General features: G+C 39.9%; 1 protein-coding gene across 3 annotated transcripts in view; it reads left to right on the top strand.

The window, feature by feature from the left end:
* The window catches only part of CALCR (calcitonin receptor), a 156013-nt gene extending 139346 nt beyond the window's left edge, over positions 1–16667 (top strand). For all 3 annotated transcript variants that reach the window (XM_026795262.2, XM_005480248.4, XM_014270548.3), the window contains exons 11-13: positions 977–1195; positions 8184–8225; positions 14378–16667. In XM_026795262.2, coding sequence (XP_026651063.2) covers positions 977–1195; positions 8184–8225; positions 14378–14599 — 483 coding nt within the window. In that variant the 3' untranslated portion in view covers positions 14600–16667. The remainder of the gene's footprint in view (positions 1–976; positions 1196–8183; positions 8226–14377) is intronic.
* Positions 16668–26713: the final 10046 nt, after the last annotated feature.

The following is a 26713-nucleotide window of genomic DNA, read 5'->3' as shown; positions in this document are numbered from 1 at the left end:
ACTTACATACTTATTTAAAAAAATTAGCAGGAAAAAGAAAATCTATTAAAGTTCCAAAGAGTCAGTGCCCGATTTTACTGTAGCAGAGTGGAAAAGAGTGATGTGGGTACCGTGGAGGCCAAGGGTCTGTGATCCAGGGATGTCCACAGGGTATCACTGAACTCATCACCAGCTTGGCTCTGCCCTCCCTCCTCCTGCAGGCTCTCAGCACATCCCACAAGGAGCTCTCTGTGAAGCCAGGGTCAAGGGCAGGTTGCTCTATGCTGAAATCAGATTTCCATAAATAACTGAGGAGAGGAGGTGCTGAATTACTTGGTATCACTGATCATGAGGATCAGGGACAAAATTTTCTGCCCTGAGACAGCAACAGTTACCTGTTCCCTGTGAGTAGAGTACCACAGAGTCCCTGCAGTCTGGTGGAGGCAAGAGATGTCCAAGGTTTTCCTCAAAAACAGCCTTACACCTCTGCTCACAGACAACCCTGAAGCATTAGTCCATGGAGCATATTCCTTAGGGAAATTCTGTGCTCCCATAGGTCCCATGTGTCCAGGGACATGCTGGAGTTTATCCCAACTGGCAAAATAGCTTGGCAACTGTCAGACTCAGGACAGAGATGTGGTTATTTCTAGGGAACAATTGGTCCACCCCATTTAAACTTCCAATATAAAAATATTTAGTGTTCCCTGGAAACCCTGAATTTGCCCACATCAGTGTCAAAACATCCAGTGCATCCTAGAACCGACCCCTGCCTGCCTGAAGCATCCATGCAGGCTCCAAACCATGTAGAGCTGCTTAATAGATCTTTTCTGAAAATATTCAAGATATTTTCCAAGACCTGACTGCCAGGGGACTGCCCATTATAAGATACAATAAAGCTAAAAAGATGCAGTTTATTGACATTTATGTGCTTGGTATTTTTATATTGAATGTCTGTTTAATTTGAATGCTTTCACCTACAATAGCTTTGTTTTTGCAGGTCAATTTCTTCTTTTTGCTGAACATTGTCCGAGTTTTGGTGACAAAGCTGAGAGATACCCACCGTGCTGAGTCCAACATGTATATGAAAGCTGTCAGAGCTACTTTAATCCTGGTGCCCTTGCTGGGAATTCAGTTTGTTATTATTCCCTGGAGACCAGAAAACCGACTTGCTGGAGAAATATATGATTACATCATGCACATACTAATGCATTACCAGGTATGTAGCAGCTTCAGTGTAGTTGAATTGTTTGATGTTAAACTAATTTACTTGAAGATACTGTTGCCAGTAACTTCGAGTTTTACCCTGAAGCTGAAATAACTGGGTTTTCAGTTCTTTTCCAGCCATTTCACAGTATTGGATTATCTGCATTTACACAAGCAGCGCCACTGTGTAAACAGAGACAAGATAGAGGAAACAATGTAATAAGTAAAAATTATCAGTTCACACTATTTCCAAACTATGGAGAGAAAATGAGTTCACAGACTGCTTTTATGTTCCAGCATAACTTCTGTTGAACTGCTCAAATTGACTAAAACTAGTGCTGTGACCTTAATATTAAAATAAGCAGTCTTGGCAAACTGTTGCTCAGAGGGAATGCCAACACACAAAAGAAAAACCAGAGATAACTAAGCTTCATTTAGGAGTTATAATTCCATTATTAGGCAGTTTAAATTATCAGGCTGACATTTTGATTTCAAAAATGCTCTAAAAATACATCATTCAGTAAGTCTAGTTTTGGTTGGGTTTTTTTAACAAAACAAGCTAAACCTAAATGCATTTAAATGCTGGGTTATCTGGTTGACCGACTGGAATATATCCAGACCTATACTGGCTAGGAAAGGCAGTTTTTCAATGCATTTGAGAGTAGTGGTCAACATGAGTGAATATCGTGACTAACTTCTTGCTTTCATTCATATGGAACGAGTAAGTGGAGAGATTATTTTAATGCTTTAATAAGAAAACAGCTTAAAAATAATAGTGTTTTTCCTTAAATGAAATTATAAATAAGGCAACCAAAATCTACGAACCCTGTCAGATTATATACCCTGCTCATCATCCTTATCCCTTCAAAACTGTGGGTGCTCCTGCTGCTGCATGGGTAGAATAACTGAAGTTATAGGTCTACTTTTGAAGTGTATGACATCTTATATTACAGTTCTGCTTAAAAGGAATGACAGCTTTGTTACTTCTATTGTTGCCTGTACTGTTACTTTTTCACTTACAAGAGCTATAAATGAATAACTCCAAATTAGTTTTTTGGTGACAAGTTATTTGATTGCAGTTCTAACAAGTTAGGATAAGACAGAGTGTTACAATAATCACTTTACTCTTAAAATATCTTTTAAATTCCATGCAGTTGTTGGAGAATCGCAAGACCGATTGTAATTGTCTTAATTAAAAATTCTAATTGTGATCATTATGCAACAGAAAATCACCAAACTGAGGTTAAAATGGAAGCTGCATTGATGAAGAGGGTTGGGTGAGGGAGGGATCCAAGGCAGGAAAGTTTCATCCCTAGTGGGCTCCTTCTGCTCACACAGAAGAACCCCTGACACCTCTGCAGTATAATCTTCCTGCAAGAATTTGGCATTTTGGAAGGGCTGTGCAGTTGTCCTGCTGGCTGCAGCCAACTGCAATCCTCCCTTTTCCACTTAGACTGGATTTTTAACCAGCAACCTAAAATAAACATTCTTAATCCTTTCCCTAGCGTTTCTTGTATGCATATTTAAGATGGATCCCCAGCTGTATAATCACTCCTTTGGTGCTCATTTTCTTCTAGGGCTGGTTCTGTAATTAGCAGATTATGTGTGAGTTTGTGGAATGGCTGTGTCTCCCCTCTAGCTGCTGTGCTCCCTGACCCACAGTGCAACCAGCCCGTGCACACACCAGCAAGAGTCTGTGGGGTTTTGCAGCTCACGGCATGTCAGTCATCCTGGGAAAAATTACCCATCTTTTTTGGTGCAAAATGTTATACATTCTTCATTTCTGCACTGCTTAAATGAGAAAATTTTATGCCTTTTCTAGAACAGAAAGAGAGGCAAGTTTTCACAGTACATGACTTCTTTAAGTGAACATGAAGGATTGATGTGTTAGTTATATAATTCATGTACATAGAAATGGTGCAAACAAGAACTGCAGTCTATTGTAAAACTCAGAGGATTGAAGAAAAGAAAGAACTTTTCACAAAAAACACATGTAATGTTACTTTTTTCAATGAATGGTTTTCCCAGCTGAAAAACAACACACCAGTATTTTATTTATTTTATTTTATTTTATTTTTCTATTTTATTTTATTTGTCAATGGGCTAGGTTTCCTCTGCTGAACTCACTCTCACCTCTGCTGGTGCTGGGGCTGGAGCTGATGCTTTCTTCACCCTTGGAACCACTGGCAACCTTTTGAGAGGTCCCAGGCTGTAAAGAGATTGGGGTGATGTGCTTCCATCAGAGTTTCTGCTACCAAGGGCCATTACCCCAGCTTCTGACTTCTGACACTGGCCCACAGCAAAGGCCTCACAACAAAAAAAATGAAGAGTAGAAAATTAACTGCATGATGCATCAGTTAGTCCCACATATAGACACAGTCCCCCCACAGCTCTCAAACCAGCCCAGGGATGAATAAGCCTCAGCTTTCAAGCTCCCTACACCAGCTGTCCCATTCTATCTCCAGCACCTGCAAGCCAGGTTTTTGGAGGCTGTCAGGTGCCATAAAATGGCACTGTCACTGTGGAGGTCTGTGAGGGAGGGGTGGAGGAACAGCCCCGGAATCAACAGCAGTTCACAAGCAGCTAAAGCTGTTCTTCTCAATCCCTTGGTGACTGAGGCTCTAAAAGTGTAATTCCACCTCTAATGAGAAATTAAAATGCTATTCAGCATAAGAGCCTTGGTTTTTATTGGCAAATGAGAAGAGGTTTTTTTCTGATGAACAGAAAATAATCACTGTCTTTTTCTCCACAAGTGAGATCCTTTGTGTGCCACTCAGCAGCTCCCAAGCAGGCCCCCTCCTGGCTGCAGCACCCACCCTGCCAGGCAGGAGGATGCAGCTCAGAGGTCCCTGGTTTAGTACAAGGGTATTTTGAATCTTTAAGGCCTGGGTTTGTACTGCATATATATCCACTGCCTCCAAGCTTTAAATTCAGCTCTCTGTGCAACCTTATACAGAATAAAATTAACCCATTTAAAAGTAGCCTGTTAAAAATAGTGAGAAATTTCAATGTATTTTAGAAGGTATTCATTCCATCTGTTTCTCAGTTTAAAAGGAAATAAATATCCTCTATAATGCCAAACCAGGCAGAAATATTTTCTCCTTCTGTTCAAACTTAAAGTTATAGGACTGCTTTTGACAACATAAGCATTTTTTCTTTATCTTCTGTTCTTTTTTTTCTCTTTGAATTATTAGTAGTTCAAAAGCTTTTCAATATTTTAAGCCAATTAAGGTTAGGGAAAATATATTTTGTAAGCTGAATACAATGAAGTGCCAATTTTATATGAAACTTTCACGCAAAAAATGACAGTAATGAAATCTCCATAGGGAGCAGGAGAAGCAAAGCATGAGCTTTGGTTGATGGGATATCGCTATCATTTTCCTGCTATCTTCAGCCCTCTCATGACAATCTCCCCACCTCAGTGGCAGCAGAAACTGCACAGACATGTTCTTTGCTTTGCTTATTTTTTTTCATGTAACATAAATTAACAATTCATAACGCAGTCATTTACCTCAGAGATGCTGTATGGGTGTGCTGTGAATGAAGGTGGTGAGAAAAGCACTGATGTTTTTCTCAAAGCTTTTTATCTCTGCCAAAATGAGAGAGGTGGGAATGGGATGCACTTCTGTGAACAACTTCAGCCATGCTTTTCTTCTTTTTCTTTTGTTTTTTTCTTTTTGCTGTCCATTCAGCTCGAGAAGTGAGAAGTGAATGAACATGGAGCAAAGTCCACACAGATAATCAAAACCTGATTTTTATACTATGACCACCTGTACATTATCTTCTAATATCAGCAATGAATATATGACCCTACTAAAATCTTATCAGCCACACAGTGTATGGTTGATTAAGTTAGGGCCCTGGACATGGTCAGGAACAGCAGGAATAAGTGCACATATATATGCTTTCTTGGTTTAATGGAGACATAAGCTCAAATAAAAAAGTAAAAAGAAGTATGAGAAACCTATGTAAATTTGTAGTATCTGCAATGGTATTTTTTTTATTTGTTCATTTCTAACCTGAGTAAATTACTCAAACTTCTTTTCAAGACACTCATGTCTTCTAGGAGAATGAGATACAAATTAAATACTTGTCAAGCAAAGAATTGACTTAGATGAGTATAGTCAAACACTAGAAAAAACTCAATACAGTGTTAATAAAGTAAGGCAGTGAAAGTCTGAGAGCTGCCATCTCTGGACAATCCCCTATGGCATGATTCAGCTGAAAGACACATTCATTTGTTCTTCACGTAGTTTCAGAAATAAAGAATTTCAGAAGAAATCATTAAAGGCCTTTATCCTAAAATAAATATATTCTTCATTTCCACTTTCAAGACCACAGCCAACATTATCTAGCTGGGAGCAGACAATGTATCACAGGTTAGTTTAACAACTCCACACAGTGGCAGAGAGCTATAATTGACTTACACATTTCATCCTCAGCAAGAGTTGTATCCTGAGCAAAAACCAGTAGCAGTTAGAGTTTGGAAGATATGTGTCAAAGGGATATGAGAAATAACCCATGGGCTTTAAATTAAATAATTAAACCACATGCAGTCTGTCACATGTTTTAATAGATCCACTCTAGAATCATGGTCATCCCAAGCCCTCCTGGCCCCAGACAGACAAAGCTGGTGTCTGCTACTGAGATCTCTGCAGCTTTACAGCTGAAGATAAAAATAGCCCTCTGAACTATGGGCAAAACTTCATGGATAAAAAGAAGAACTAGGACTAGAAATATAGAACTAGAACTAGAACTAGAACTAGAACTAGAACTAGAACTAGAACTAGAACTAGAACTAGAACTAGAAGAAACAGAAAGAGAAATAGAAATAATGGAAAGACAGGTGGCAGAGTCCAGAGGGCCATGGCAGGTGGAAGAAGAGCAATGGGATATACATGGAACAGAGTACAGAAAATAATTTCTTCAGCCAGAACATGTACAACATGCATGGTCTCAAAATAACAAGCCAGGTGTGCTTTCAGCTAACTCAAAACTAGAAGAGAAACTGAAAGGGATGTGAGGCATCACTCCACTTTCCTCTTTAGCTTTTCTGTCTGAAGTTGACTAGAGAAAGCATTAGTTAAGGGAACTACACTCTTGAATAGCAGAAAAGTGGAGCAATTGCAGGATGTAACAGAAGATTTCCAATTCCACGCAGGAATTGAAATGGAAAATGGCTTTACTTCAATAGTTCAGGTTCAATTTCTGTCTTTAGGTGAACTAAGGTTTCCACATTCCCCCTAAACACTCTCACTGAAGAGCAAACTTGGAAAAAAATTCTCAGCCTCTTTCTCTCTCCCTGCTTCTTTCTCTCCCCATGCTGTCTTCTGATTTCCCACACCTCATGTAGACCATCCCTGGGCGTCCCTGCTCCCAGAGATCCAGATCCATCTGGTTTGCCATTGTGGCTGACTGCTGCTGGTGAAACCACGTTTAGCAGAGCCCTGCTACAAGGGTGCCCAGTGCAGCCCAAGAGCAGAGTCTGTGCCCAGCTGTGCACAGCTCAAACAGCATCAGTACAGGCTCCAAGGAACCGGCGCATTTCCTGCCCTTGCAAAAATTTGGATTTAGGAGTGTCTGGTCTGGCAAAGTCCTGCTTTAGAACTGCAAGGTTTTGTTTGAATTTGTGGAGCTTCTCAGCCCAAAACTTGTGGACAAGCTCGTGTGTATTTCTTACTGCATGGTGGGATTTGAGTTTTTTGAAAATACTCATTGCTTTGCCAAAATATTATAGGAAACTTTTATTTCTCACTATGCCTACCCTTCATCGTCATCCAAAGTGCTGTTTCATGTTGATATTAGAATTTATGTAAAATTAAAAATCCTGCATCAGAGAAAATCTATTCAAGAAAAATAATTGTCAGCACTTGTCCAAACCAGCCTGTGTATCTCTATACAAGCATTTTGTTAAAAACTGATTCCTTACTCTGTATGTGTTGCAAAATATGCATCTGAGAGTCCAAGGCATTTTGCAAAGCATTATCTATAATTCAACTGGTAATCATTTAAATGAAGGTTTTATAGAAAAGATACAGCTGTAAAGCTCTTCAAAGCAGCCCTTGGGAACATAAGCTGCATTGCAGTTTTCCCCTCAATTTCACAAACTGCCATACATTTAGTTTATAATAACTGCTTTAAGTAATTTAAAATTAAAGCATTTGGCTCCCAGTGATGCTATGTAATGCTATTTTAATAAGAGTGAGTGCAGCTACGACATGGACCAGTGTAACTACATAATCCTGAATGGCAGGCTCTCTGTGCAGGAATTTTCTCATTAATTTCACACTTTGCCGTCTCATATTCCTACCTTGGCCCTGTTTAATCTTATGGCAGGAGTGAAATTCTATTTGAACAACTCTGGTGATGATGAAATTAACTTAAAGCCATTTACAACCAAGCTATGATGTGCACTATTTTCTGCCTCCCTACCCTATAACTCATGTGCTGTGGTAGGTTTTTTCCTTTTTCTGGCCACTTAGACCTCTTCTCATATCCTCTCCATCCATACAAACATACCAGTTCACTTATCCTGACATACAGTTCAATTTAAACCTTCCTGGGACAGCTGGATTCTCTGTGTCTGGCACTTTTGACTGGAGAGCTACACTCTGATGAGTGAGTGGCAACACAAAGGACAAAATTCCTCTACCATCTCTTCAGCAAAATCAGTGGCAGTGTGGTTCTCCTCTGTAAGCAAAACACATATCTACCTTTTATTTTCCTTCTCTATATCTCTTATATATCAATAACTTCATAGCCATAACAGATAATCTATAAAATATAGTAATGCTGGACTGGGGGGGGGGCACAGTAAAACATTATGAAAAGACAACAAATCCATTTAATAGCACACCTGTGAAAGATGGGGAATGTCTGTGGTCTATGACGCAGAGGAAGTGGACTAATGTTTTATCTTGTATCCATCAAGGCCAAATTTCCAAAACATGATGAAGTCTGTGTATTCTGATCCCTAAACTCTTTTCTTTTCCTTCTCTTAGGGCTTACTTGTGGCTACCATATTCTGCTTCTTCAATGGTGAGGTAAGTACATGAAATGCAGAAAATGAGCAGAACTTGTAAAATAGTCATCCTGCTGTTCATTAATGCAGATGAGAAGCATGTCACACTGCAAACTTTGGAACCACACCAAGTTGCTTTTACTCTCTACACACAAGCAGTGGTGTGCATTTCTGACAGCTCTGTGCAGAGTGTGACTGGAATATCCCTGAGCAGATCAATCAGCTCTGTTACCATTACAAAGCAGATGGCACCTAGTGAGGTACAGACATGACACTCTGACCCTACTATCTGCAGGTTTGAGATGGAGGTCTAAGTAAAGGTGAAAAATGCTTTACACCCCTTCCTGCCCCAGAACAGCAGGAAGGACCACAACACTCAATAAGAAGCACAGAAGACATTCAGAGATCTGTCTGAGGAATGCAGTGGGGAGCTCAGGCCAGAGCCACGGCAAATCCATCCCCGGCAGCACTGTCAGAGGTGGAGGAGTGCAATTGCTTGAGCTCCTTTGAGGGTTAGCACTGGCCTTTTTACAGTCAATGTTTCTTGTGTAGCAATTGAGAAATAAAAATCCTTAAGGCAAAGATCTCTCCCAATCTCTTACAGCTGGATCATGTATATGAATATACACCTACAGTGGGTTTTAGATCCACTTTACTACTTCTTTTTTTTTTTACAAGAAAATAGCATGTTAAAATATGTCAAGAACCATTTAAATTTCTGCAGTAAGAATTTTTCCAAAGATGGTTGGCAGAAAAAAAGCTGTTTCAACACATCAAGAGCATTCAACTGTAGCAAAATAAAATACCATATATCTTAGCAAAGCTAGGAAGTCCATTAAAAAGTTCACTTTCAGTCCAGAGCAGATGAATTAGATACAGAACAAACTTTGTGATGCTAGCACTCGTAAATAAAGAGAGACATTTGCGCTCCTGTTTATCCCTCTATATTATTAGAAACCAGCAAATTTCATGTAATGACATGACCACGCTGATGTTTTGATAGAGACTGGAAACAGGCTATCTTATTGATAAGGTGTTACTGGCTGATTTGATAACATTCAGGATAGCAGATAGTATTAAATTCTGCCACCATTTGTCAACATCTCTGTACATTTGCCTCTGGTTGGCTTCCTGTGTAAATGTACAGAGAAACTAAAGAATAAAAAAGACGAGAGGCCTCAGCTGCCGTTCTGTAGCATGGCTCCTCAGAAGGCACGACAGAGAATGGCAAAATGTGAGCAGCTAAGCACAGCAGAACCTCACACAAAGTGAGAGCTGTAAGATCACACTACAGAGGTTCACAGTTTCATGCATCCAACTAAACAAAGTTAAGACATGCACAACTCTTTTCCTAACACATTTCTGTCCCCAGTATCTGCAGGCTACTATCACCTTTCTCTCTCTGCTTTACTGTCATCACTCTGACACAGCTGAATATCCATGCCCTGGAAACAAAGACAAACTTCTGATACTCCCTAGTATGTAGGACCAAGGAGAAAGTAGAGGCCAGTCAGGCAGCTTTTGAAGCATCCTCTGCCTATAAGAGTGACTGCATCACTGTGTACAACCAGTACTCCAGTGTCTCCTCCAAACAATGTGTTACCCCAAAATCCCGATCCTGAACATTGCCTTCTTCACTCCTCCCAGTGTCCCCTGCATTTTTTTCAGATTAGATTTTGCAAAACAAATTCCCTTTATGCTTTATAGCTTTACTGCAAGAGGTTGTTTCTCCATTTCTAATGAGAACATCCAGACTTGTCCAGATTAAAGGTTGCAGCAATGTTAAAAATGAGGAAAGGTCACAACAAAATGCACTGAAAACATAAAGTATCCTAAAATATATTTGTTTCTTAGTTTCATCAACTAGCTCTAATTCCAAAGTACTTTTGGCAAAGCTACAAAGTCAGAAGAGCATGCCCACTTTTACAATCCCAGGGATACAATTCTCAAAGTATGCACTAAGGAATACATCTGAAGCATCTGCTTGCCAATATGCATGATTGATCCTTGGTGGAGCAGCTGATCAGAAACATGGATCAAAGTCAGGCAGTAAAAACAAATGACTGTGAGGACACAGGTTTCTCAGACTTGCTGAGAGTGGTTTTATTGGTGCTTGGGTACTTTTCACCATTACAGCCATTTTCAAAATCATTGCATCTGCTTCAGATTTGCAGATTGTCAATGGCAGGAGTGCTGGAAAACCCTCTCATTATTTTCTTCTAGAAAAATTTTATTTAGGGAAGTTTTTTTTAGAATTTCTCATTAAGATGAGCAGTGTGAAAGATGCCACCTCTCCAATATGGACTCAAGACAGTTTGGTGCTACTTGCAGCAGCACGTAACCCATAAACACCAGCAAAGTTCATGCACTAGACTATCTGGGCAGGGATGGGCTGGGCCAGGAGACAATGAAAGGTTTGTGATCCTTTCTTCCCATTTATTTCTGCAGTTACACAATCTATAGATATATAAGGCACAAAACCTATAGAAAAACAGCAACAGACTAATGCCAAGCTGCTTTTAGAGCCCTCTAAAGGGAGCATTGAGTTTGACCAAGAAAACTGAGCTAATCTCCCTCAGTCCTGGTGTATGCAGAAGTACACAGACCAAAGACACAGTCTGTTCCTCAGCCATGATATAAGATTGTTTCCAAGCTGCTGCATACATCTACTGCCATAGAGGCTAAAATTATTTCTCATGGAAAAATTTAGTGTGGGGCAAGGAGATTAATTTTAGTGCTGCAGAAGCTTGGCTAATCTGGGATTTACTTTTTTCCTACTGGAACATTTAACTTCAAGACTGAAACACATGAAGCTTAGCCAGGACAAACAGTGCTAAACTCCGAACCACTTTAGTGTATTTTATAGTGCATTCATCACTACTGCCTCACTAACCTCACTTTAGTACCATGAGCTCATCTATAGAAAGAAATCTAAAAATAATAATAAAAAAAGCTGTACTAATGTCTGCATTCATCTGGAAGAACACATAAACAATGTTTGGTTTTTTACTTTTGAAATTTAAAATCTTCTTGTACATTTTCATATAAAATCTTGGTGTCCCATAGAACTGCAGTTCCTCTGTCCAACAGCAACAGTTTTGTACAGATAATACAAGGTCTCTGCTCACCAGACCACATTTTCAAGCCTGGGATTGCTTCTAGACTGCAAGGCTGGACAACAGAATGGAAAGTCTATTTGGGGAAAAAACAGCCATGTCTCTTCTGTGCCAATGAGGTGTGAATGGCTAATAGAGAACAGAAAAACCTTTAAAGTCTTGAAGACCAGAGTAAATAAACTTGGGCTCTTCACTGCTTCAGTGGTTGCTTTCTTTGATCTGCCATCACAGTGGAAAGCACAGCAGGCATCACCGTGTGCCTCGTGGTCCCCAGGTGCCTCCTCAGTCATTAATAGATTGTGGCTGTGCATGTGATTTTCAGTAATGCTGCTTACATATTTAAAATCCATGCCTGAATGGTTTTAGTTGGCACTGAGTTATGATCATCTGAGATTCTTGGAATCGTGGCAGAAAATTAGATTAGCAAGTTCTACTCAAATGCAGCAACTTGTACAATCCATTATCCATTTGTGGACAGATCCTTTTGTACAAACAAGCAGTTCAGCGGAGAACAAAAAAAAAGATGCTTTAACCTTGTGCTCTCTCTGCTCTGTGGAGCCTTCTAGACCTTTATAATGGCACTTCTGATCATGGGCTGAACTGGAAAGGATGTGGCTGTTGTCTGCCCATCACACATACAGTGTAAGCATCATTCCCTCTGAAGAAGAAAATTATAAACTCCTCATGACAGGCCCTGTAAGACTCAGGGACATTGTTCTTCCCTCTCCAGCTAACCACACTATCTCCAGACCCATAGCAGACTCCAGTTCAGCTGAGAGCATCTGGGGAGCTTATCAGGAGCTTCTCACCTGCATAGCAGCTCCTCTCCCCATGCAAGAGTGATCAAAGCCTTGGGGTCTGTGCAGGGGGCAGGGGAAGGAGAGGGCTAGAAAGGAACAGAAAGTTTCCAGGAGCAGGCTCTTGCTGCCTTCACTGGAGATGCTGACATGAATCTGAACGGATGAAGTGCTGTGAAATGCAAACATGGCCAGCCTGGGGCAGAGGTGAAGGCCAGAAGGGCACAGTGGCTGGTGACTGTGGTGCAGAGGGGAGAGGTGACTGTGGGCAGGCAGAGCCACTGTGCACACACAAGGTTTCTGCATTATCCTCCTTGTGTTTGCCCTAGATGCCCCAGTGAGGCATGGGGAAAGTCACTGTCCTGGTACTTCTGAAGATTTCTTCTTCCAGTCCCTCCCCATAGCTTTTGAGGTAAAGCTAAAATATTCATACTGTAACATCAGAAGGCAATTTTAAAGTGACTAAAATCTTTACAAAGTTTAACTCATGTAATATTTCTGTATCAAGTGCTGCCACTGCATTACTCTTTGACCCAGTAATTCTTTCTCACTAATAAACTTGGGTGATTGTGTGATAAAACATCGCTACATGAAGCTATTTCATTTTAATTGTCAACATTGGCATGGTAAACCCTGCTCAGAGCCCAAGTAATTAAAGTTCCATTGTGACCATATCTCTTTCCTGAACTCAATATTTAATTAACCCTCACAGAGCCATTTCCTTTATGTGTTAGGAGAAGGTGAATAGCAATACACTCTCCAAATGACAGTGCCCACCTCAGCAGGACCACAGAAATTTTTGGACTCCTGTCATCACAGTGCCTTACTTGTACCTACCTTCCTCTGGAGGAGAGGGTCATTTACATCAGATTATTGTGCCAAACTGCTGCTATTCTCACTTTGTGTTGTTCAGAATCACTGATCTAAACAAAAAGAGCCAGGATTTGCCCACTTTCTGCTCATGTCACAAAATTATCAAGAGCTGCCATGCATGGGCATGCAGCTGGAGAAGTCCTTCTTATTCCCTGGCAAGACTCAATAGTTTAAATCATTTCCTAATACCATGTATAACACCACTCCTAATGTAAATGTTGAATAAAATATCTTATTCTTAGCAGATGACTGTTCAATGGTTGAAATCCGCTATGTTATGCAGAGAGCTATGACCATTCTATAATTTGTGAGCACAAAACCTGTTCTTAAATTACCAGAATAAAATCTCTGTTTAGCTGTCCTGATCCTCTAACTCTTTCTACAAAATCATTCCTGGCAAGCTCATGAAATGTACTTACACTTTGCCATTTAGGGCAATTCTCATTACTCAATGGTGAGCTTCTTCAGGTATCAAAACGCATTAGTCTTTTCAGGAGCAATAATCCACCTGCAGCATCAACCTTTCCTTCCCTTTTCCTTCCCTCTTTCCTTTCATTTCCTTTTCTTCCCTCTTTCCTTCCCCCTTTCCTTTCCTTTCCTTTCCTTTCCTTTCCTTTCCTTTCCTTTCCTTTCCTTTCCTTTCCTTTCCTTTCCTTTCCTTTCCTTTCCTTTCCTTTCCTTTCCTTTCCTTTCCTTTCCTTTCCTTTCCTTTCCTTTCCTTTCCTTTCCTTTCCTTTCCTTTCCTTTCCTTTCCTTTCCTTTCCTTTCCTTTCCTTTCCTTTCCTTTCCTTTCCTTTCCTTTCCTTTCCTTTCCTTTCCTTTCCTTTCCTTTCCTTTCCTTTCCTTTCCTTTCCTTTCCTTTCCCCTCCCCTCCCCTCCCCTCCCCTCCCCTCCCCCCTTCCCCTTCCCCTTCCCCTTCCCCTTCCCCTTCCCCTTCCCCTTCCCCTTCCCCTTCCCCTTCCCCTTCCCCTTCCCCTTCCCCTTCCCCTTCCCCTTCCCCTTCCCCTTCCCCTTCCCCTTCCCCTTCCCCTTCCCCTTCCCTTCCCTTCCCCTTCCCCTTCCCCTTCCCCTTTTCCTTTTCCTTTTCCTTTTCCTTTTCCTTTTCCTTTTCCTTTTCCTTTTCCTTTTCCTTTTCCTTTTCCTTCCTGTCACAGATTTGTGACACAGATTTGTATTACAACAATGTTATATTATTGTACAATATTATATATTATTGTGTGATATTGTATATAAATGTATATACTCTATATACATATTATATATGTATATATTGTACATATATATATAAAAAATATAAAACATATGTATATTATTATACTACTATATTATTGTAGAATACAATGTTATTGTGTTAGTTGCCTCGCTGTAACAGAGTGTTTCCCTGGCAGGTGCAAGGAGCTCTGAAGAGGCAGTGGGCGCAGTACAAGACGCAGTGGGGCCAGCGGCGCCGGGAGCACTGCTCCACACGATCTACCTCCTACACGGCCACGTCCATCACTGAGGTCCCTGTGTACCTGTACCACCACGATGCCAACAATGAACACTTAAATGGCAGATACGCAGAGGACTCTGAACTCGTTGCATTAAAATCTGGAGACACATCTGCCTAGCTCAGCACCAGCCGCTGCAAACACATTGTTTCATGTTCTGCTTGTGAGAAAACTGGGGAGAAGGGTGGGAGTGTGGAAATCCAAGATGTTGTGTCAGAGTGCAGGCCCAGGCAGAAGGACACATCCTATCCAAACCACATCAACCTCTGACAGCAATGATGTAGAGGGAGTGTGATGCAGACCTGGAATAGCATTTCTTCCTGCGCACTGCAGAAGGGAGTGAACATGGACCTGCCCACCAGGCTCTGTAATCTCCACATCTCCTGATACCTGTATGAAGTGACCATCTGACATTTGTAACAGCCCCAGGCAGCCAATAGCAAATAGGAAAGAAAGAAACCAGTATTTGGCAACTGGAAACTTTGAGCAGTTTTTGCTTTTGGTACTTTTCATTAACACTAGATTTTAAACCATCAACTTTCACAAAGTGTAGCTGACTTGGAGTCATTCATTTTTCCTTTTAAATGAGCTTGATAGCTGCTTAAAAGATTTTACACATTGCAAGAAAAATCAACCATGAACAACAGAAGGACATTCCAAAGTATTGAAATCTTGGTGCTTTCCAAAGAATGCCACAAAATAATACCACCCCCAAAGGATACCCCAAAATATTACCATCCCTTTAGCAGGGGCATAAAGCAAATTAGATGAAATAGTCATTGCATACCAAGATCTCGAACACCCTCAGAGATACAAATCAATTCTTCAGGCTTAATGACACAAGTCCTGAAGGCATCTCAGAATAGATTTCATTTAACAATACTGGTAGTTCAAGAATGTGTATTTATAGGAAAAATTGTCACCCTATTACTCTACCCAGAAACTCTTCATTAAGACTCAATTCTCTCACTCTGAATAAGCTTTGAAATCAGTTTGGGAACTATGTTTTATTTAATAGGCATTTTGAGTTGAGTGCTAGATGAATGCTTGTCTCTGTTACAAATTTGTTATCATGGCAGAAAATGTTCCCATGAAAGAAATCAGGAATCAATACCATGGCCCAGAATATGGTTGCTCTGCTTTTAGAATATGGTTGCTCTCCTGAGTTCCTAATCATTACATAGTCTTGCCAAAACCTTTATAATCTATTTCTGCTTCTATTGAAATTAGCACGCAAATCCCTGTTAACTTGGATGAGCAACGAACAACTCTCTTCAGTGTTCAGGAATGAGTTACGCAATAGAGTTCAGTGGAGACTTCAAAAACATGAGGCCATTTCCTCCACAGTGATTTGAAACCATTTTTAAATGTTGTATCCAGCCAGGCTGAATTTCCTTCCCTGACACAACTAGACTCTAAGCTTTACCCTCAATTTGTAGATTTTAAATGGAGAAAAAATGTACGTATCTAGTTACATGAGTCACCACCTCCCTGGAAAAGTCCCCTCCAGGAGGGAGTTCATGAGGCAGAGCTGTAAAGCCAGCACTGTGAAGAGGGAATGAGGCAATGCCTTGCAGGGAGGGAAGCTGCTCTGTTTTCACCACCAGCACACCCACCAGCTGTGCACCATGGGACGTTGTCCCCAGAATGAGGAGGAAGCTGCCAGCTCTGCCGCTGTAGAACAAAGGAGGAGCTGGGGAACAAGAAGGAGCTGTCTGCTGGCGGTGCAGATCACCACACGCTCAATCCAGCGGAACACTCACAAGGAAACACCATCGTGTGTGTTTGTTCAAGCCACATACCTACTTTTCAGACTTCAAGGAATACAGTTATTTTTTCAAACAGTATTTCTCATATTGCTATTTCTACTTTCGCCAGTGAACAATACGAAATGGAGGAGCCAGTTGTTAAAGACAATAAAGTGGCTCTGCTAGGAATCTGTATCATTCTGAATAGCTTTGGGGCACACTGCACTTCCCAGGAGGGCTGCAAGAAGGCATTCCTGCTTTCTAAAGACACAAATGAGCTGATTGTAAAAGAAATGTGAATAATATAGAGAGTTTAATAATGAACATGTCAGTTTTAATAATGTAAAGTTTACAACATGTAAGTGCAAGTTGTTCCACAGTCAGCTACGTTCATGTGGATGTACAAAATGGAAATGCTTTACCATTATACTGATTGTTTTCTTTCTTCTATAGTGATATTTTCTTGCTCTGTTTAGTAGAGTGCTCTGAAAAGTCACATTCAGAATCTGAGGTTTAGGATATTGTTTGCAGCTTTGGTGTTCTTGTGTCAGTCTTTATGGAAGTTTTGGTTTCAGTCAAGGGATGATGATTTCACAAAAAAATTGGTAAAACATACACACTGACTTTAGGGCTGTCATCACACTTGGGTTTTGTAGGAAAGGCTGAGTTTTAAAGGTACTTACTGAGTAATTTCTAATCAAAATATTTTCCAATGGGAAATGCTATTTTTCTTCATCTCAACATGGTTTGAAATGCCATAATTGCACACATAAAGTACATTTTATTCTCTGCTTTATAAATAGCACCATACACTAGTGACAGTAATATTGAGAATGCTGATACAACCTCAATAATTCCAATTATGACAGTAGGCTGATTTGACTCAAATAGATTTCACAAGAACAGCAGAAACATATAATTAATGTATCAGTGTATCAAAAAGTACGGAAGGAGCTGACACTTGAATCAGCGGATTTTAAGAGGAAAACAACCTCACATTTATCACCTCTGCAGTATCTGCTTCCTCTCAAACACCACACCCAACACATGAAAACTCAGTTTAGTGAGCATTTGCTCTTGCAGAAGGTTTTGTGTGGTTGCTCTGAGCAACCAAATCTATCAGGGAGATAGATTTAGATGGATGCTGGTTGTTATGCTTTATGAGATACAGAAACACAGCACAAATTAAAATATTTGTTGTGGCATGGGATGTTGAAAGTAAGACTTGATTTTTATTTTACTTACTTAATAAATATATTTTATCTGAAATAAAACAGCAACAAAAGTACAACAGGCAATTTTCTGTGTATTAAAATTGTTAGCAATAATGCCACCTCAATTAAAACACTACAGAGTGCTCACATAGCAAAATAACTCTGCTTTAGGATAAGAATAATCCCACAAAAGTGGTGAATTTCTGTTCTCTTCTCCCATTCTTTGCCAGCCTCAATAAACAAAATATGAGGAGACTTACAAAGATGGATATCTGAAACACCGAAAATGTGAAGGTGACTACATTTCCACTGCTACAAATTTTCAAAATTCGGTGTGTCATTGTGAAGCTAAATACTGCTCAAAAATTTGAGGATTTGTAACCTAAAGTCAATTGCATTGAAACAGTAATTGATCCCAAGCAAATGAGAATCTGCAGTGTGAACATGCCCTCTCTGTTCTCTACACAACTTTTTATGCATTTCCAGATGGATCCCAAATCCGTATTTAGGAACCCCTTTACTGAGAATTCAGAGCATAACTGAGAAAATAAAGTAATTCTCAACATCACAAATACAGATCAGCATGTTGCCCTCATCCTAATAAAGAAGGGCTTTTTTTACCTGTGAAATCAAGTGCTGAGAAGGCTCCCATTGCTGAGCATGTCCTACTGCTGCAGGAAAAGGGAGAACTGGGGTAAAATTACTAACCAGGTTGTGGTACTGTAAGTCACTAGACACAAATCAGCACAGTCAGCACTGGGGATGATTTAGGCCCAGCTCACCTGCCTTGGCAAAGAAACCATTTCAGTGACCTGAATTCCTGTCAAAACTTATTCTCCATTATTTCATAGCAGCAAAGATGGGCACTGTGCTCTGTTGGAACAGGAAGGTATTTAACTCTCCCTATACACCATTTAAGATTTTCCTCATAATCCAATTTCGGGACCTCACAAGCCTCACTTTAGAAGCAACAATTATCTTCAGCCAATTTTTAAAAAACATCAGCATTGATTTTGATGCTCTGGTCCTTTTTGTCTCACTGCAAGCAAAAGCAGCTCTGAGAAGGGGCCACAAAGGTTACTTTGTGTAATGCACAACGTGTGCCCATGTGTGACTACATGCAACACTCCCACACCCAAGCGCTGGAGATGTTGGTTTGCATAATATGGTCAAGGAGATACAGCTCCTTCCCTCATGTGCTTTGCATTTCTCTCCCCCTCAGTATCACTATCATAACGTGTTTATTTCCCAATCTGTGCTTTCTACATATTTTTCAGGAGAAACTCTTTTCTTTTACAACTTGCAACTTATGCTGACTTGCCAAGATGTAATCACCAAAATCAGACTGGAAAATATATATTTTGATCCAAACCAGGTTATAGAATTCAGGTGCTTGACCCACACTGTGTTTTAAAAACTACCCACTGAAATTATGGAAATGGTAGGTGCAGATTTAAAACTAAGTTAAGGTAAAAATCTGATCACACAGACCAAGTATCTTCAGAAGCTGAGTAACATCTTTTTTACTTTTGACAGAATACAATCCTGTTATTTAAACACTTTCTTTTAAAAAATAGAAAAAATCTAAACAGATCTTGTGAAGTTGAAAGTTATACAAAAGGCACCAAAAACCCCACAACCATCTGGAAAGCCTAGATAGCATGCATGCATATGAATATATGTACAGTAAATTATTATATGTGTTCAGGTAGAAAGTGACCCATCATCCCAAAATGAACAAAATCTAAGTCATGAGTGGGAGAGGCTGCAGGTCAGAGAAGACTTGTAGCCTCCAGTAATTGCCTTTATGCTTTCTGGGGACTCCATATGGAGCACAGACAACCAGGGTCATCCATCATTCCCCTCCCATCCCAGATGTGCTCATGATGGGAACGACCAGGACCAGAGGCACTGGCTGCACTGCATTTCTCAGCTCCATAAACCAGCACTGAGCTGATGAAAGGAGCTGACTGGGAGATGAGCAGGAGCAATCTCTTTTCCAGCTGCATGGTAATGCTGGGTTATCTCCTTAGCATAAGATCCACTGTTGTGGAGAGGATTGATCTTTGAAGAGGCAGCTCCTTGGTATGGAAAACATTTCAATTTCACTTTACTCTTGGTAACACAGCAGTAATTCTCACTGTTTTCAGCAGTGTGGCTAAAGGCAGGACTTCTCCCGCTCTGATTTTAGAGGTTATCTAAATATCTAGCTAAGACTGAAAATGCTTGGTGTAATACAGTATCACCAGCATATTTGACATCAAAAATCCTGGTTCATCTGTATTATGCTACATATAGGCTCCTTAAGCTTGCAAGATACTATTTTTATATTTGCCTTGGTTTTTCTAGTAAAATATTTGTTCTCTATTAGCACCATGTTTATACATGTTAAATGTATTTGAAAAACTTCACTGGTTACTTGGCCACTAACATATCTTTCACTTGTTACATTTATAGGTATAGTTGCTTATATGAAAGGTTGGGCATGTAGCAACTTCCAGAAAATCAAAATAAAAAGAATGCAAAAAGCCCTCCCAGTGCATGCTGACCACATAGAAAACCCTGAGAGGTGGAAACCCCTTGTATCCTACTCTCCTCTCTTATTTCCTAGTTATTTCTTTAGTTTTGAGCAAAGAGGACAAATGTCTTAGGTCCCTTAATTGCAGAGACAGCATTGCCAGTATAGGCTTCCACATGGAAGGAATTTACATAAAACAGCTGCCTTTAATGAGTGCCACTCTACAAATGGTCAGAGTCCATATTCTGCCTGCTGCAGACTGTGCAGGCAAGTTTAACAAGTTCAGGCCCATGACACATGAAGAGGAGATAGCTTAAGAAAAGTGTTGTCTTATTATATTATCTTACAGCCTTTTTTCTTCTATTACGTTTTGGCATTTAGCAAATATTTAACTCCCAAGGGCCCAGCCACCGTGCTCATGATTGACTCTCCAGCAGCAGAACGGAGCTGTCCCTCTGGGGAGGCTGCAGCTTTGAACTGGCAGCACTGCAGAGTCTTCATAAGAATTATGGTGAGAGCATATCCCACACAACTTAGCCTTGAATTTTGAAAAAAAAGAGACTTCGGAGATTTTTCCTTTTAATCCTCTGTTGTAAAATCTCTTCCCTATGGGAGATTCCTTGGGAAGCCAGAATTAGAAGGGATGTAGAAGGACAAGAGGTTGCTCCAGATCCTACATCAGATGTGCTATCACCTACACAGGTACTGCCACATACATGATTAATAGTTTGTCACGACTTGTCATGTTTTGATAAATGCAAAAAAAACCCCAAAAAATAGATCATGTTTCTCATTTCCAGCTATAGCCCACGTAGAAGTAACTTGGTATCAACTTTTTTTATACATCAGGATGCCATGAGCAAAGAGCTCTGTTTTTCAGACATTTGTTTTACATTACACAAGTACTAACACTCTTCAGTGCAGAATGATGTGTCAGTTACTAACAATGCATTTTGGCAAAAGCAGTGAATGCAATCAGGACAAAGAAATAAAATAAATATATTTATGCTCAGCATATACAGTCATCACAAATTAGCAATATTCCTTCAGTTATCAAAACACATACAATAACATCTGGATAGAATCTAAATGATCCCACGGGCACATGTTTTCCCCCTTTTTTTTTTAGTGATCCGTGTCTACATAGAATATCACTGTATGTTCATGGTAGGAAAGTTTTATGCAATTAATTCTTATTGGGTGATGCTGGAAATATATGGTTCACAAAATTGAAAATGTTTGAAAATGCAGCAAGACTTCCCATGTTGACAAACCTGAGGCACATTCATAAGTCAAAAATTCATTGTTCATGATTGATATTAATGAAAAGACAATTATAATTGTATATTTTTTAAATATCCTTCTTAAAAGCCAAGACATTCACTATCAGCTTTAGTATTTGCTACATAATGTACAGCCTTGTGTGCTGTTCCTAAGCTGCACTTTGGTCAGAATCTCTTTTCAAGGTTTTCTACACCTGGTGAATTACAGCAAAAACATGAATGAAATCTCAGCCTTACTGAAATCAAAAGCATCAGCCAATTGGGTTCTCCCATAACAAGGATTTCATCCCTCACAGATCCTGTTTTCCCAGTATCAAAGGCTACTGATGGTTCAGGGGAAGGGGTGCTTGTAACATCTGTAACAGCCATGTCACCCACAGGGGCTGCAGATATGTGGGGCTGAAAATATGTGGGGCTGCTCTCATATTTTCAGGCCATTCCCCCAAAGAGCTGTGGAGGCTGATCAGAGAGCAAGGCTGGAGGGAACAGTGTTCAAGTTAAGCCTTGCTCTGCCATTCTCTTTCACAGTAAGTACAGGAAGATTTATCTCTGGAAAGGGTTTTCAGAGACTCTGGAAATCTTGGTCTGCTCCAGCCCTTGGGTAAGGCAGCGCCTGGTGGGACCCATGTCAAGCTGAGTGCCAGTCAATCACCCTTTATTTCACACGTTGCACAGAAATGGTTTAGATGCAATTTCGTTGGTGTAGAACTGAACCTCTGGGAAATTTTGGCTTTATGAGAGGCTTCTTTTTGCAATTAAAGTCAGACTCATGTCAAAATTCTTGGAATGTCTTCTTCTCTTTAGATACTGTGATACAAAAGAACACCAAACCGCTAGTTCTTAAACAGTTTGATAACCCTCACTCCCTCAAAGGCTTTCTGAAAATCCCAAACAGGTCTGAGCTAGCAGAATAATAGCATTAAAGAAATACCTACTGAAATCAATCAAAAACCTGTGGTTAGGGCACTGGACTGCATGGGCTCAGCAGACTTATGTTTGGGTCATGTCCCTGCCACAGACTTGCTGTGTGGTCCTAAGAAAAGGATTGCAAACCAGGTGCCAGACTCACTGAACCCACTGAAACTTCCACTGACAGATTTAGGGGCCTATACTCAAAACTGAGACTTTTCCTCCAAGCATGTTTTCATTGGTGAAAATTCCCAGCCTGTCAGACCATTCTGTTATAGATGCATCTAAACTGTCTCTAAGCCCTAACCAATGTTCCTATAAAGGTCAGTGGGGAAAAGCTGTCCCTTCATCTCTGCAAACAGCATATTCCTGACTGACCTGGCTTTCTGTTTTCTGACAGGAAATTTGTACCAAAATCTCCTCCTTTGCAATAGTGCTCAGTCATGAGCACTAATTTCTACTTTCTTCCCTCTGGTTAGTGAATTTTTTGAAATATTTAAAACATTTTAAGGAGTTACAAGGAAATATGTTCAACAATATTTTCTGAAAAAGGCCAGACTTAAGAGATCCCTCTAGCATGTCCTGATGTAGACACCACACACCATACAAATATTTATATATTCACATATAATGCAGAATACCTGCATAGGCTCTATACCTGTAGTTCCAGTGATCTGACTGGGGTTTAAGTGATGCAATTTCAGCTGTTGCTGGGCAGGGAGGTGATTCAGCTCCTATACCTGATGCAGTGCTCCAGTAACTCATTTGCTGAAAGGTGGCTACTAGGCTGAGGCATAGCTGGCATGTTGTACTTATGTAGCCTGGATATATTGCACATAATTTTTAAATGTCCATGTAGTTGAGAGAGCTGAACCCTCCTCCATGAATAAGGTCAATATCCATATAAAAGTTTAAAAAGGAAAAGTTAAAAGAATGTAGCAATTTCATGTAACACAGTTTTGTACAGTATGTAACTACTATCTGCAAGCTTTGCTATCAACCTTTTGATGTTCATTTTCTCCATTTCTACTGTAAAATTGCCTCTTTGTCTTTAATAAGGCACTTTCTCCGGTGCCTACCACCAGTGACAAATCTAATGAGAATTTTAAATTTTAAAATCTCCTTTGTGTCCCAATGACCTGATGAACCCACCTTTGTTTTTACAAGGGCAAAATGGACATAGGCAAGGCCTTCCTGACCTGTGTGTGAATGCCAGCAGCCCTCAGAAAGACAAAACCTAGACTGGTTCACTAATACCAAGAATATCTGCTCTTCAGCAGAATTTAATTATTCTGAGGTTTTTGTCAATCTTCCAGGAGAGAGCTCCTTCTGAAGCAAGGTCTCACTTTGGAGGAAGCATCACCAATTAGCAGTAGAGCCAAATAACATTAGGCAACTCTACCTGCATGGAACACTGTGGTGCTCAAATATGTCCTAAGAATATTTTCATTCAGCCAAGGCACAAAACCTTTCAGTGGCACTTCCCAAATATAGTTTCATTTGTTATTTTGCTCAGTGCATTAAAAAGCTGCTCAGGAGAGTCTAGACCATTTTTATCCATCAGATTCTTTGGGCTGGCAAATGTATTTTATAGATAGATGCTTTCTTGGAATCAATTAAGTACCTGTTTAATGGAACCTTCTGTACCTAAACAACATCTGCAAGGAAATAGGAGGAAACCTTTTTATTTTCATATTCCCTGGACAAATTATAAGATTAAAGGACTTTCATTAGCAGTTATGCATTATCTCCCTTAGAAATAGAAAGTCTTCCTCATCTAGGGGACAATGGCCCAAGGGAGACCAGAGTGTCTATCTCGGGAGGTGTTTTAATGACATTAGACAAAAGTGTCAGATCTGATAGACAAGTACCAAACTGTTGTCTTTGATAATATCATGATAAAAAGTAATTGCTTGTTAAAAATATTCCATTTTCAGTGTGGGAACTCTCCTCCAAACCTTCAGACATTTACTTTACTTCTGGAGGGGTGCTTCCTTCTCCTGGTACCAAAGCACTCATTGCCCATCAAAACAGATTTCATCTCCCCACAGGTACTTTCCCATAATGTTGCTTGCAGTTCTGAGCTGAAATGCAGAATAATGGTGTGTGTCAATGCAATTTAAAAGCAACAGCCAAAAATGATTTTTCCATTTACAAATCGAAAACCACTCTGCTTCACACAGAACTTTGTACATTTCTCTGCTGTTTTCAGATATTGCTCTGAGATTCTTCTCTGTGTGGCTCTTGAGTGTGAATGGATTTTGTAATGACAAAAAAATCTCTAACAAACTTTTTTGCTCATATGAATTTCAAGGACAGAGGTAAGGAATGGTTTGTATTCAGACTGCATGACACTGACATTTAGAATGGACATGAAGTCTTTAACATGTTTCAGCAACAGGGGAAGCCTAGCTATTCAAAGGTGTTTTAGTACCATGGATTTCTAAAATTTGTTTAAGGATGATCTCAATCTTAGAAAATCTTCCCTCTGCCTCTGGTAGGTCAAATGTCTGGACTCTTGGTTGTTCTGCTAAGCATCACACAGTTTCACAATGCCACGTGGCACAGCTTGAAAAGGTTATCAATGTTCTGTCAGAGTAATAATCTCCAAACCAAGACTCTGACCCTAATGATGTGAGAATAAGGCAGTGAATACTTCAGCAAGTCTAAATTTAAGCCCCCAATTAATTAATCTGCCATAGCAAGATGCATTTATAATAGGTCCATACCTCAATTGTGATTGCAGCTACTGCCCACTGCCCCCAAACAGCCCCCTTATTTCCCCTAAAAGCCTAAACTATTCCTTTTCATTAAAGCCTTGAAAAACTCCCACTATTTCATACTGGAAAGCCTCTACCCTTTTGCCATTCTCCAGCTAATTTAGCATGAAATGAATGGGACATTCTATCTCTGATGGAAAGTGTGGTTTTGTCCTTCACTGGCAAGAACTACAGCAGTAGAAGTTTTGGTTAATATCTATCAGCCCTCTTTAGGTTTGGAGTCCATCTCCACCATTTTTGTGTTGTGAGAGATCCAGAATAGACATGGACTAAGAGCAATTTTCCTGCAGTTTTCTATTTTCTCAAAACCAAGTTTTGCTGGATGTAGCACCTTGGAAAATACATCTGAAATCAACAGTTTTGCTATTTTTGTTACACTTCAAAAAACATAGCTCATCCAATTCCTCAGGAAACATACCTGATTAAAGCCAAGTTTTGGTGTCGTCAAATTAGAAGCAGCTGAAATATTAAACCTAAATTTCCAAGATGGAAACTACAATAAGCAAAATATAATGCTGCAGTTGATAGTAAGAAAAACTGGGATTAAAGCGAGATTTGATGGACTATGGTGGTAGAATATACATATTCTAGTTGCATTTTTGCACAGAATTCAAAATGCAAAATTCATACCTGAATCACACTTTGGACATTTTCCTTACAGAAGAACTTTTCATTTCTTCATCTGTATATTTCAGAAAACTTTCATTCTTGTTCTAATTCTCTGCTACAACTGTCTCTGTCAAAATGTGGCTTGAAAGTGCCAGGATTTCTGGAGGCCTTGTGCATGGGTAGGGGGTCACCTCACTCCTCAGATTTCTTGCTGAGAGCATGCTCTATTAGATTCATTTTTCTTCATGGAAAGAAGGTGTTGGATATGGAGAAATGTGTCCTCCTGTTGGCTTGGTTCTGGGTTCAGGTTCTCACTGCCCCGAGGGAAGGATTGGGTTTGGATTGTTGTTATTGTTTTGCTGGTGATAGTTCTGGTCTTACACAGCTGTAGGGCAAAATGTGAAAGGCAAAAAGTTTCACTCCAAGCCCCAAACAACAAAGATTAGAGTGACCAGGCCAAAAAAAAAAAAAAGGAAAGAAAGGAAAAAAAAAGCTGGGGATATATATTAAATCCCTGCAAGCTACAAGTTTCTCTAGAGATGGTATTTTCCCCTTTAATTACAGCACCACAAAACAAGAAGGAAACTCTATTGCAAACAACTTTTCTAGCTTTTCTTGCTCTAAAATGTGTGCTGTGAGGCAGTGTGGGGCAGCATGCTCTGTGTTTTGAAGTTACTTCCTTTCTTAGGAAGGGTTTCATAAAAAGAGCATCAAATCCAAAGCAGAAGTCATAAGCAATCTCCCTAAAGCTGAGAAAACCCCACTGAGCCATATACAGAGGGATTTGGAAGGTTATAATTTTTCTGACAATCCAACTGTAACTGAACTGTAGGAGTTAACATGTTTGAATTCATCTACCTATGAGAACACATGGACTCCAAATGGAGCTTGTTTCCTATAAAAAAAAAGCCAGGCCAGAAATCTTTCAAATCCCACTAGCATTATTGCTGTTTAGAGAAAATTTGGCTGCATGAAAACAATGTTGACAAAGCTTGTGTTGTTCTGTTTTCCTTTGGCTTGAGTTAGAAATGTCTCTAAAGAATTCAGAAAACACTTCTGTGCATCCAAAGTTTTTAGCAGTTATTTGGGTTTACTCTCAACTTAACTGTCTTGGTTTTGGTCTTTCTACTGGTGGCCAGTAGGAGCAGAAATCTATGAAATTTTTTGTACTGC

Source organism: Zonotrichia albicollis, chromosome 1, assembly GCF_047830755.1.
Source record: "Zonotrichia albicollis isolate bZonAlb1 chromosome 1, bZonAlb1.hap1, whole genome shotgun sequence".
Taxonomy (NCBI): Eukaryota; Metazoa; Chordata; class Aves; order Passeriformes; family Passerellidae; genus Zonotrichia; species Zonotrichia albicollis.
The sequence above is the reverse complement of the archived record's forward strand: the minus strand, read 5'-3'. Positions and strand labels throughout refer to the sequence as shown.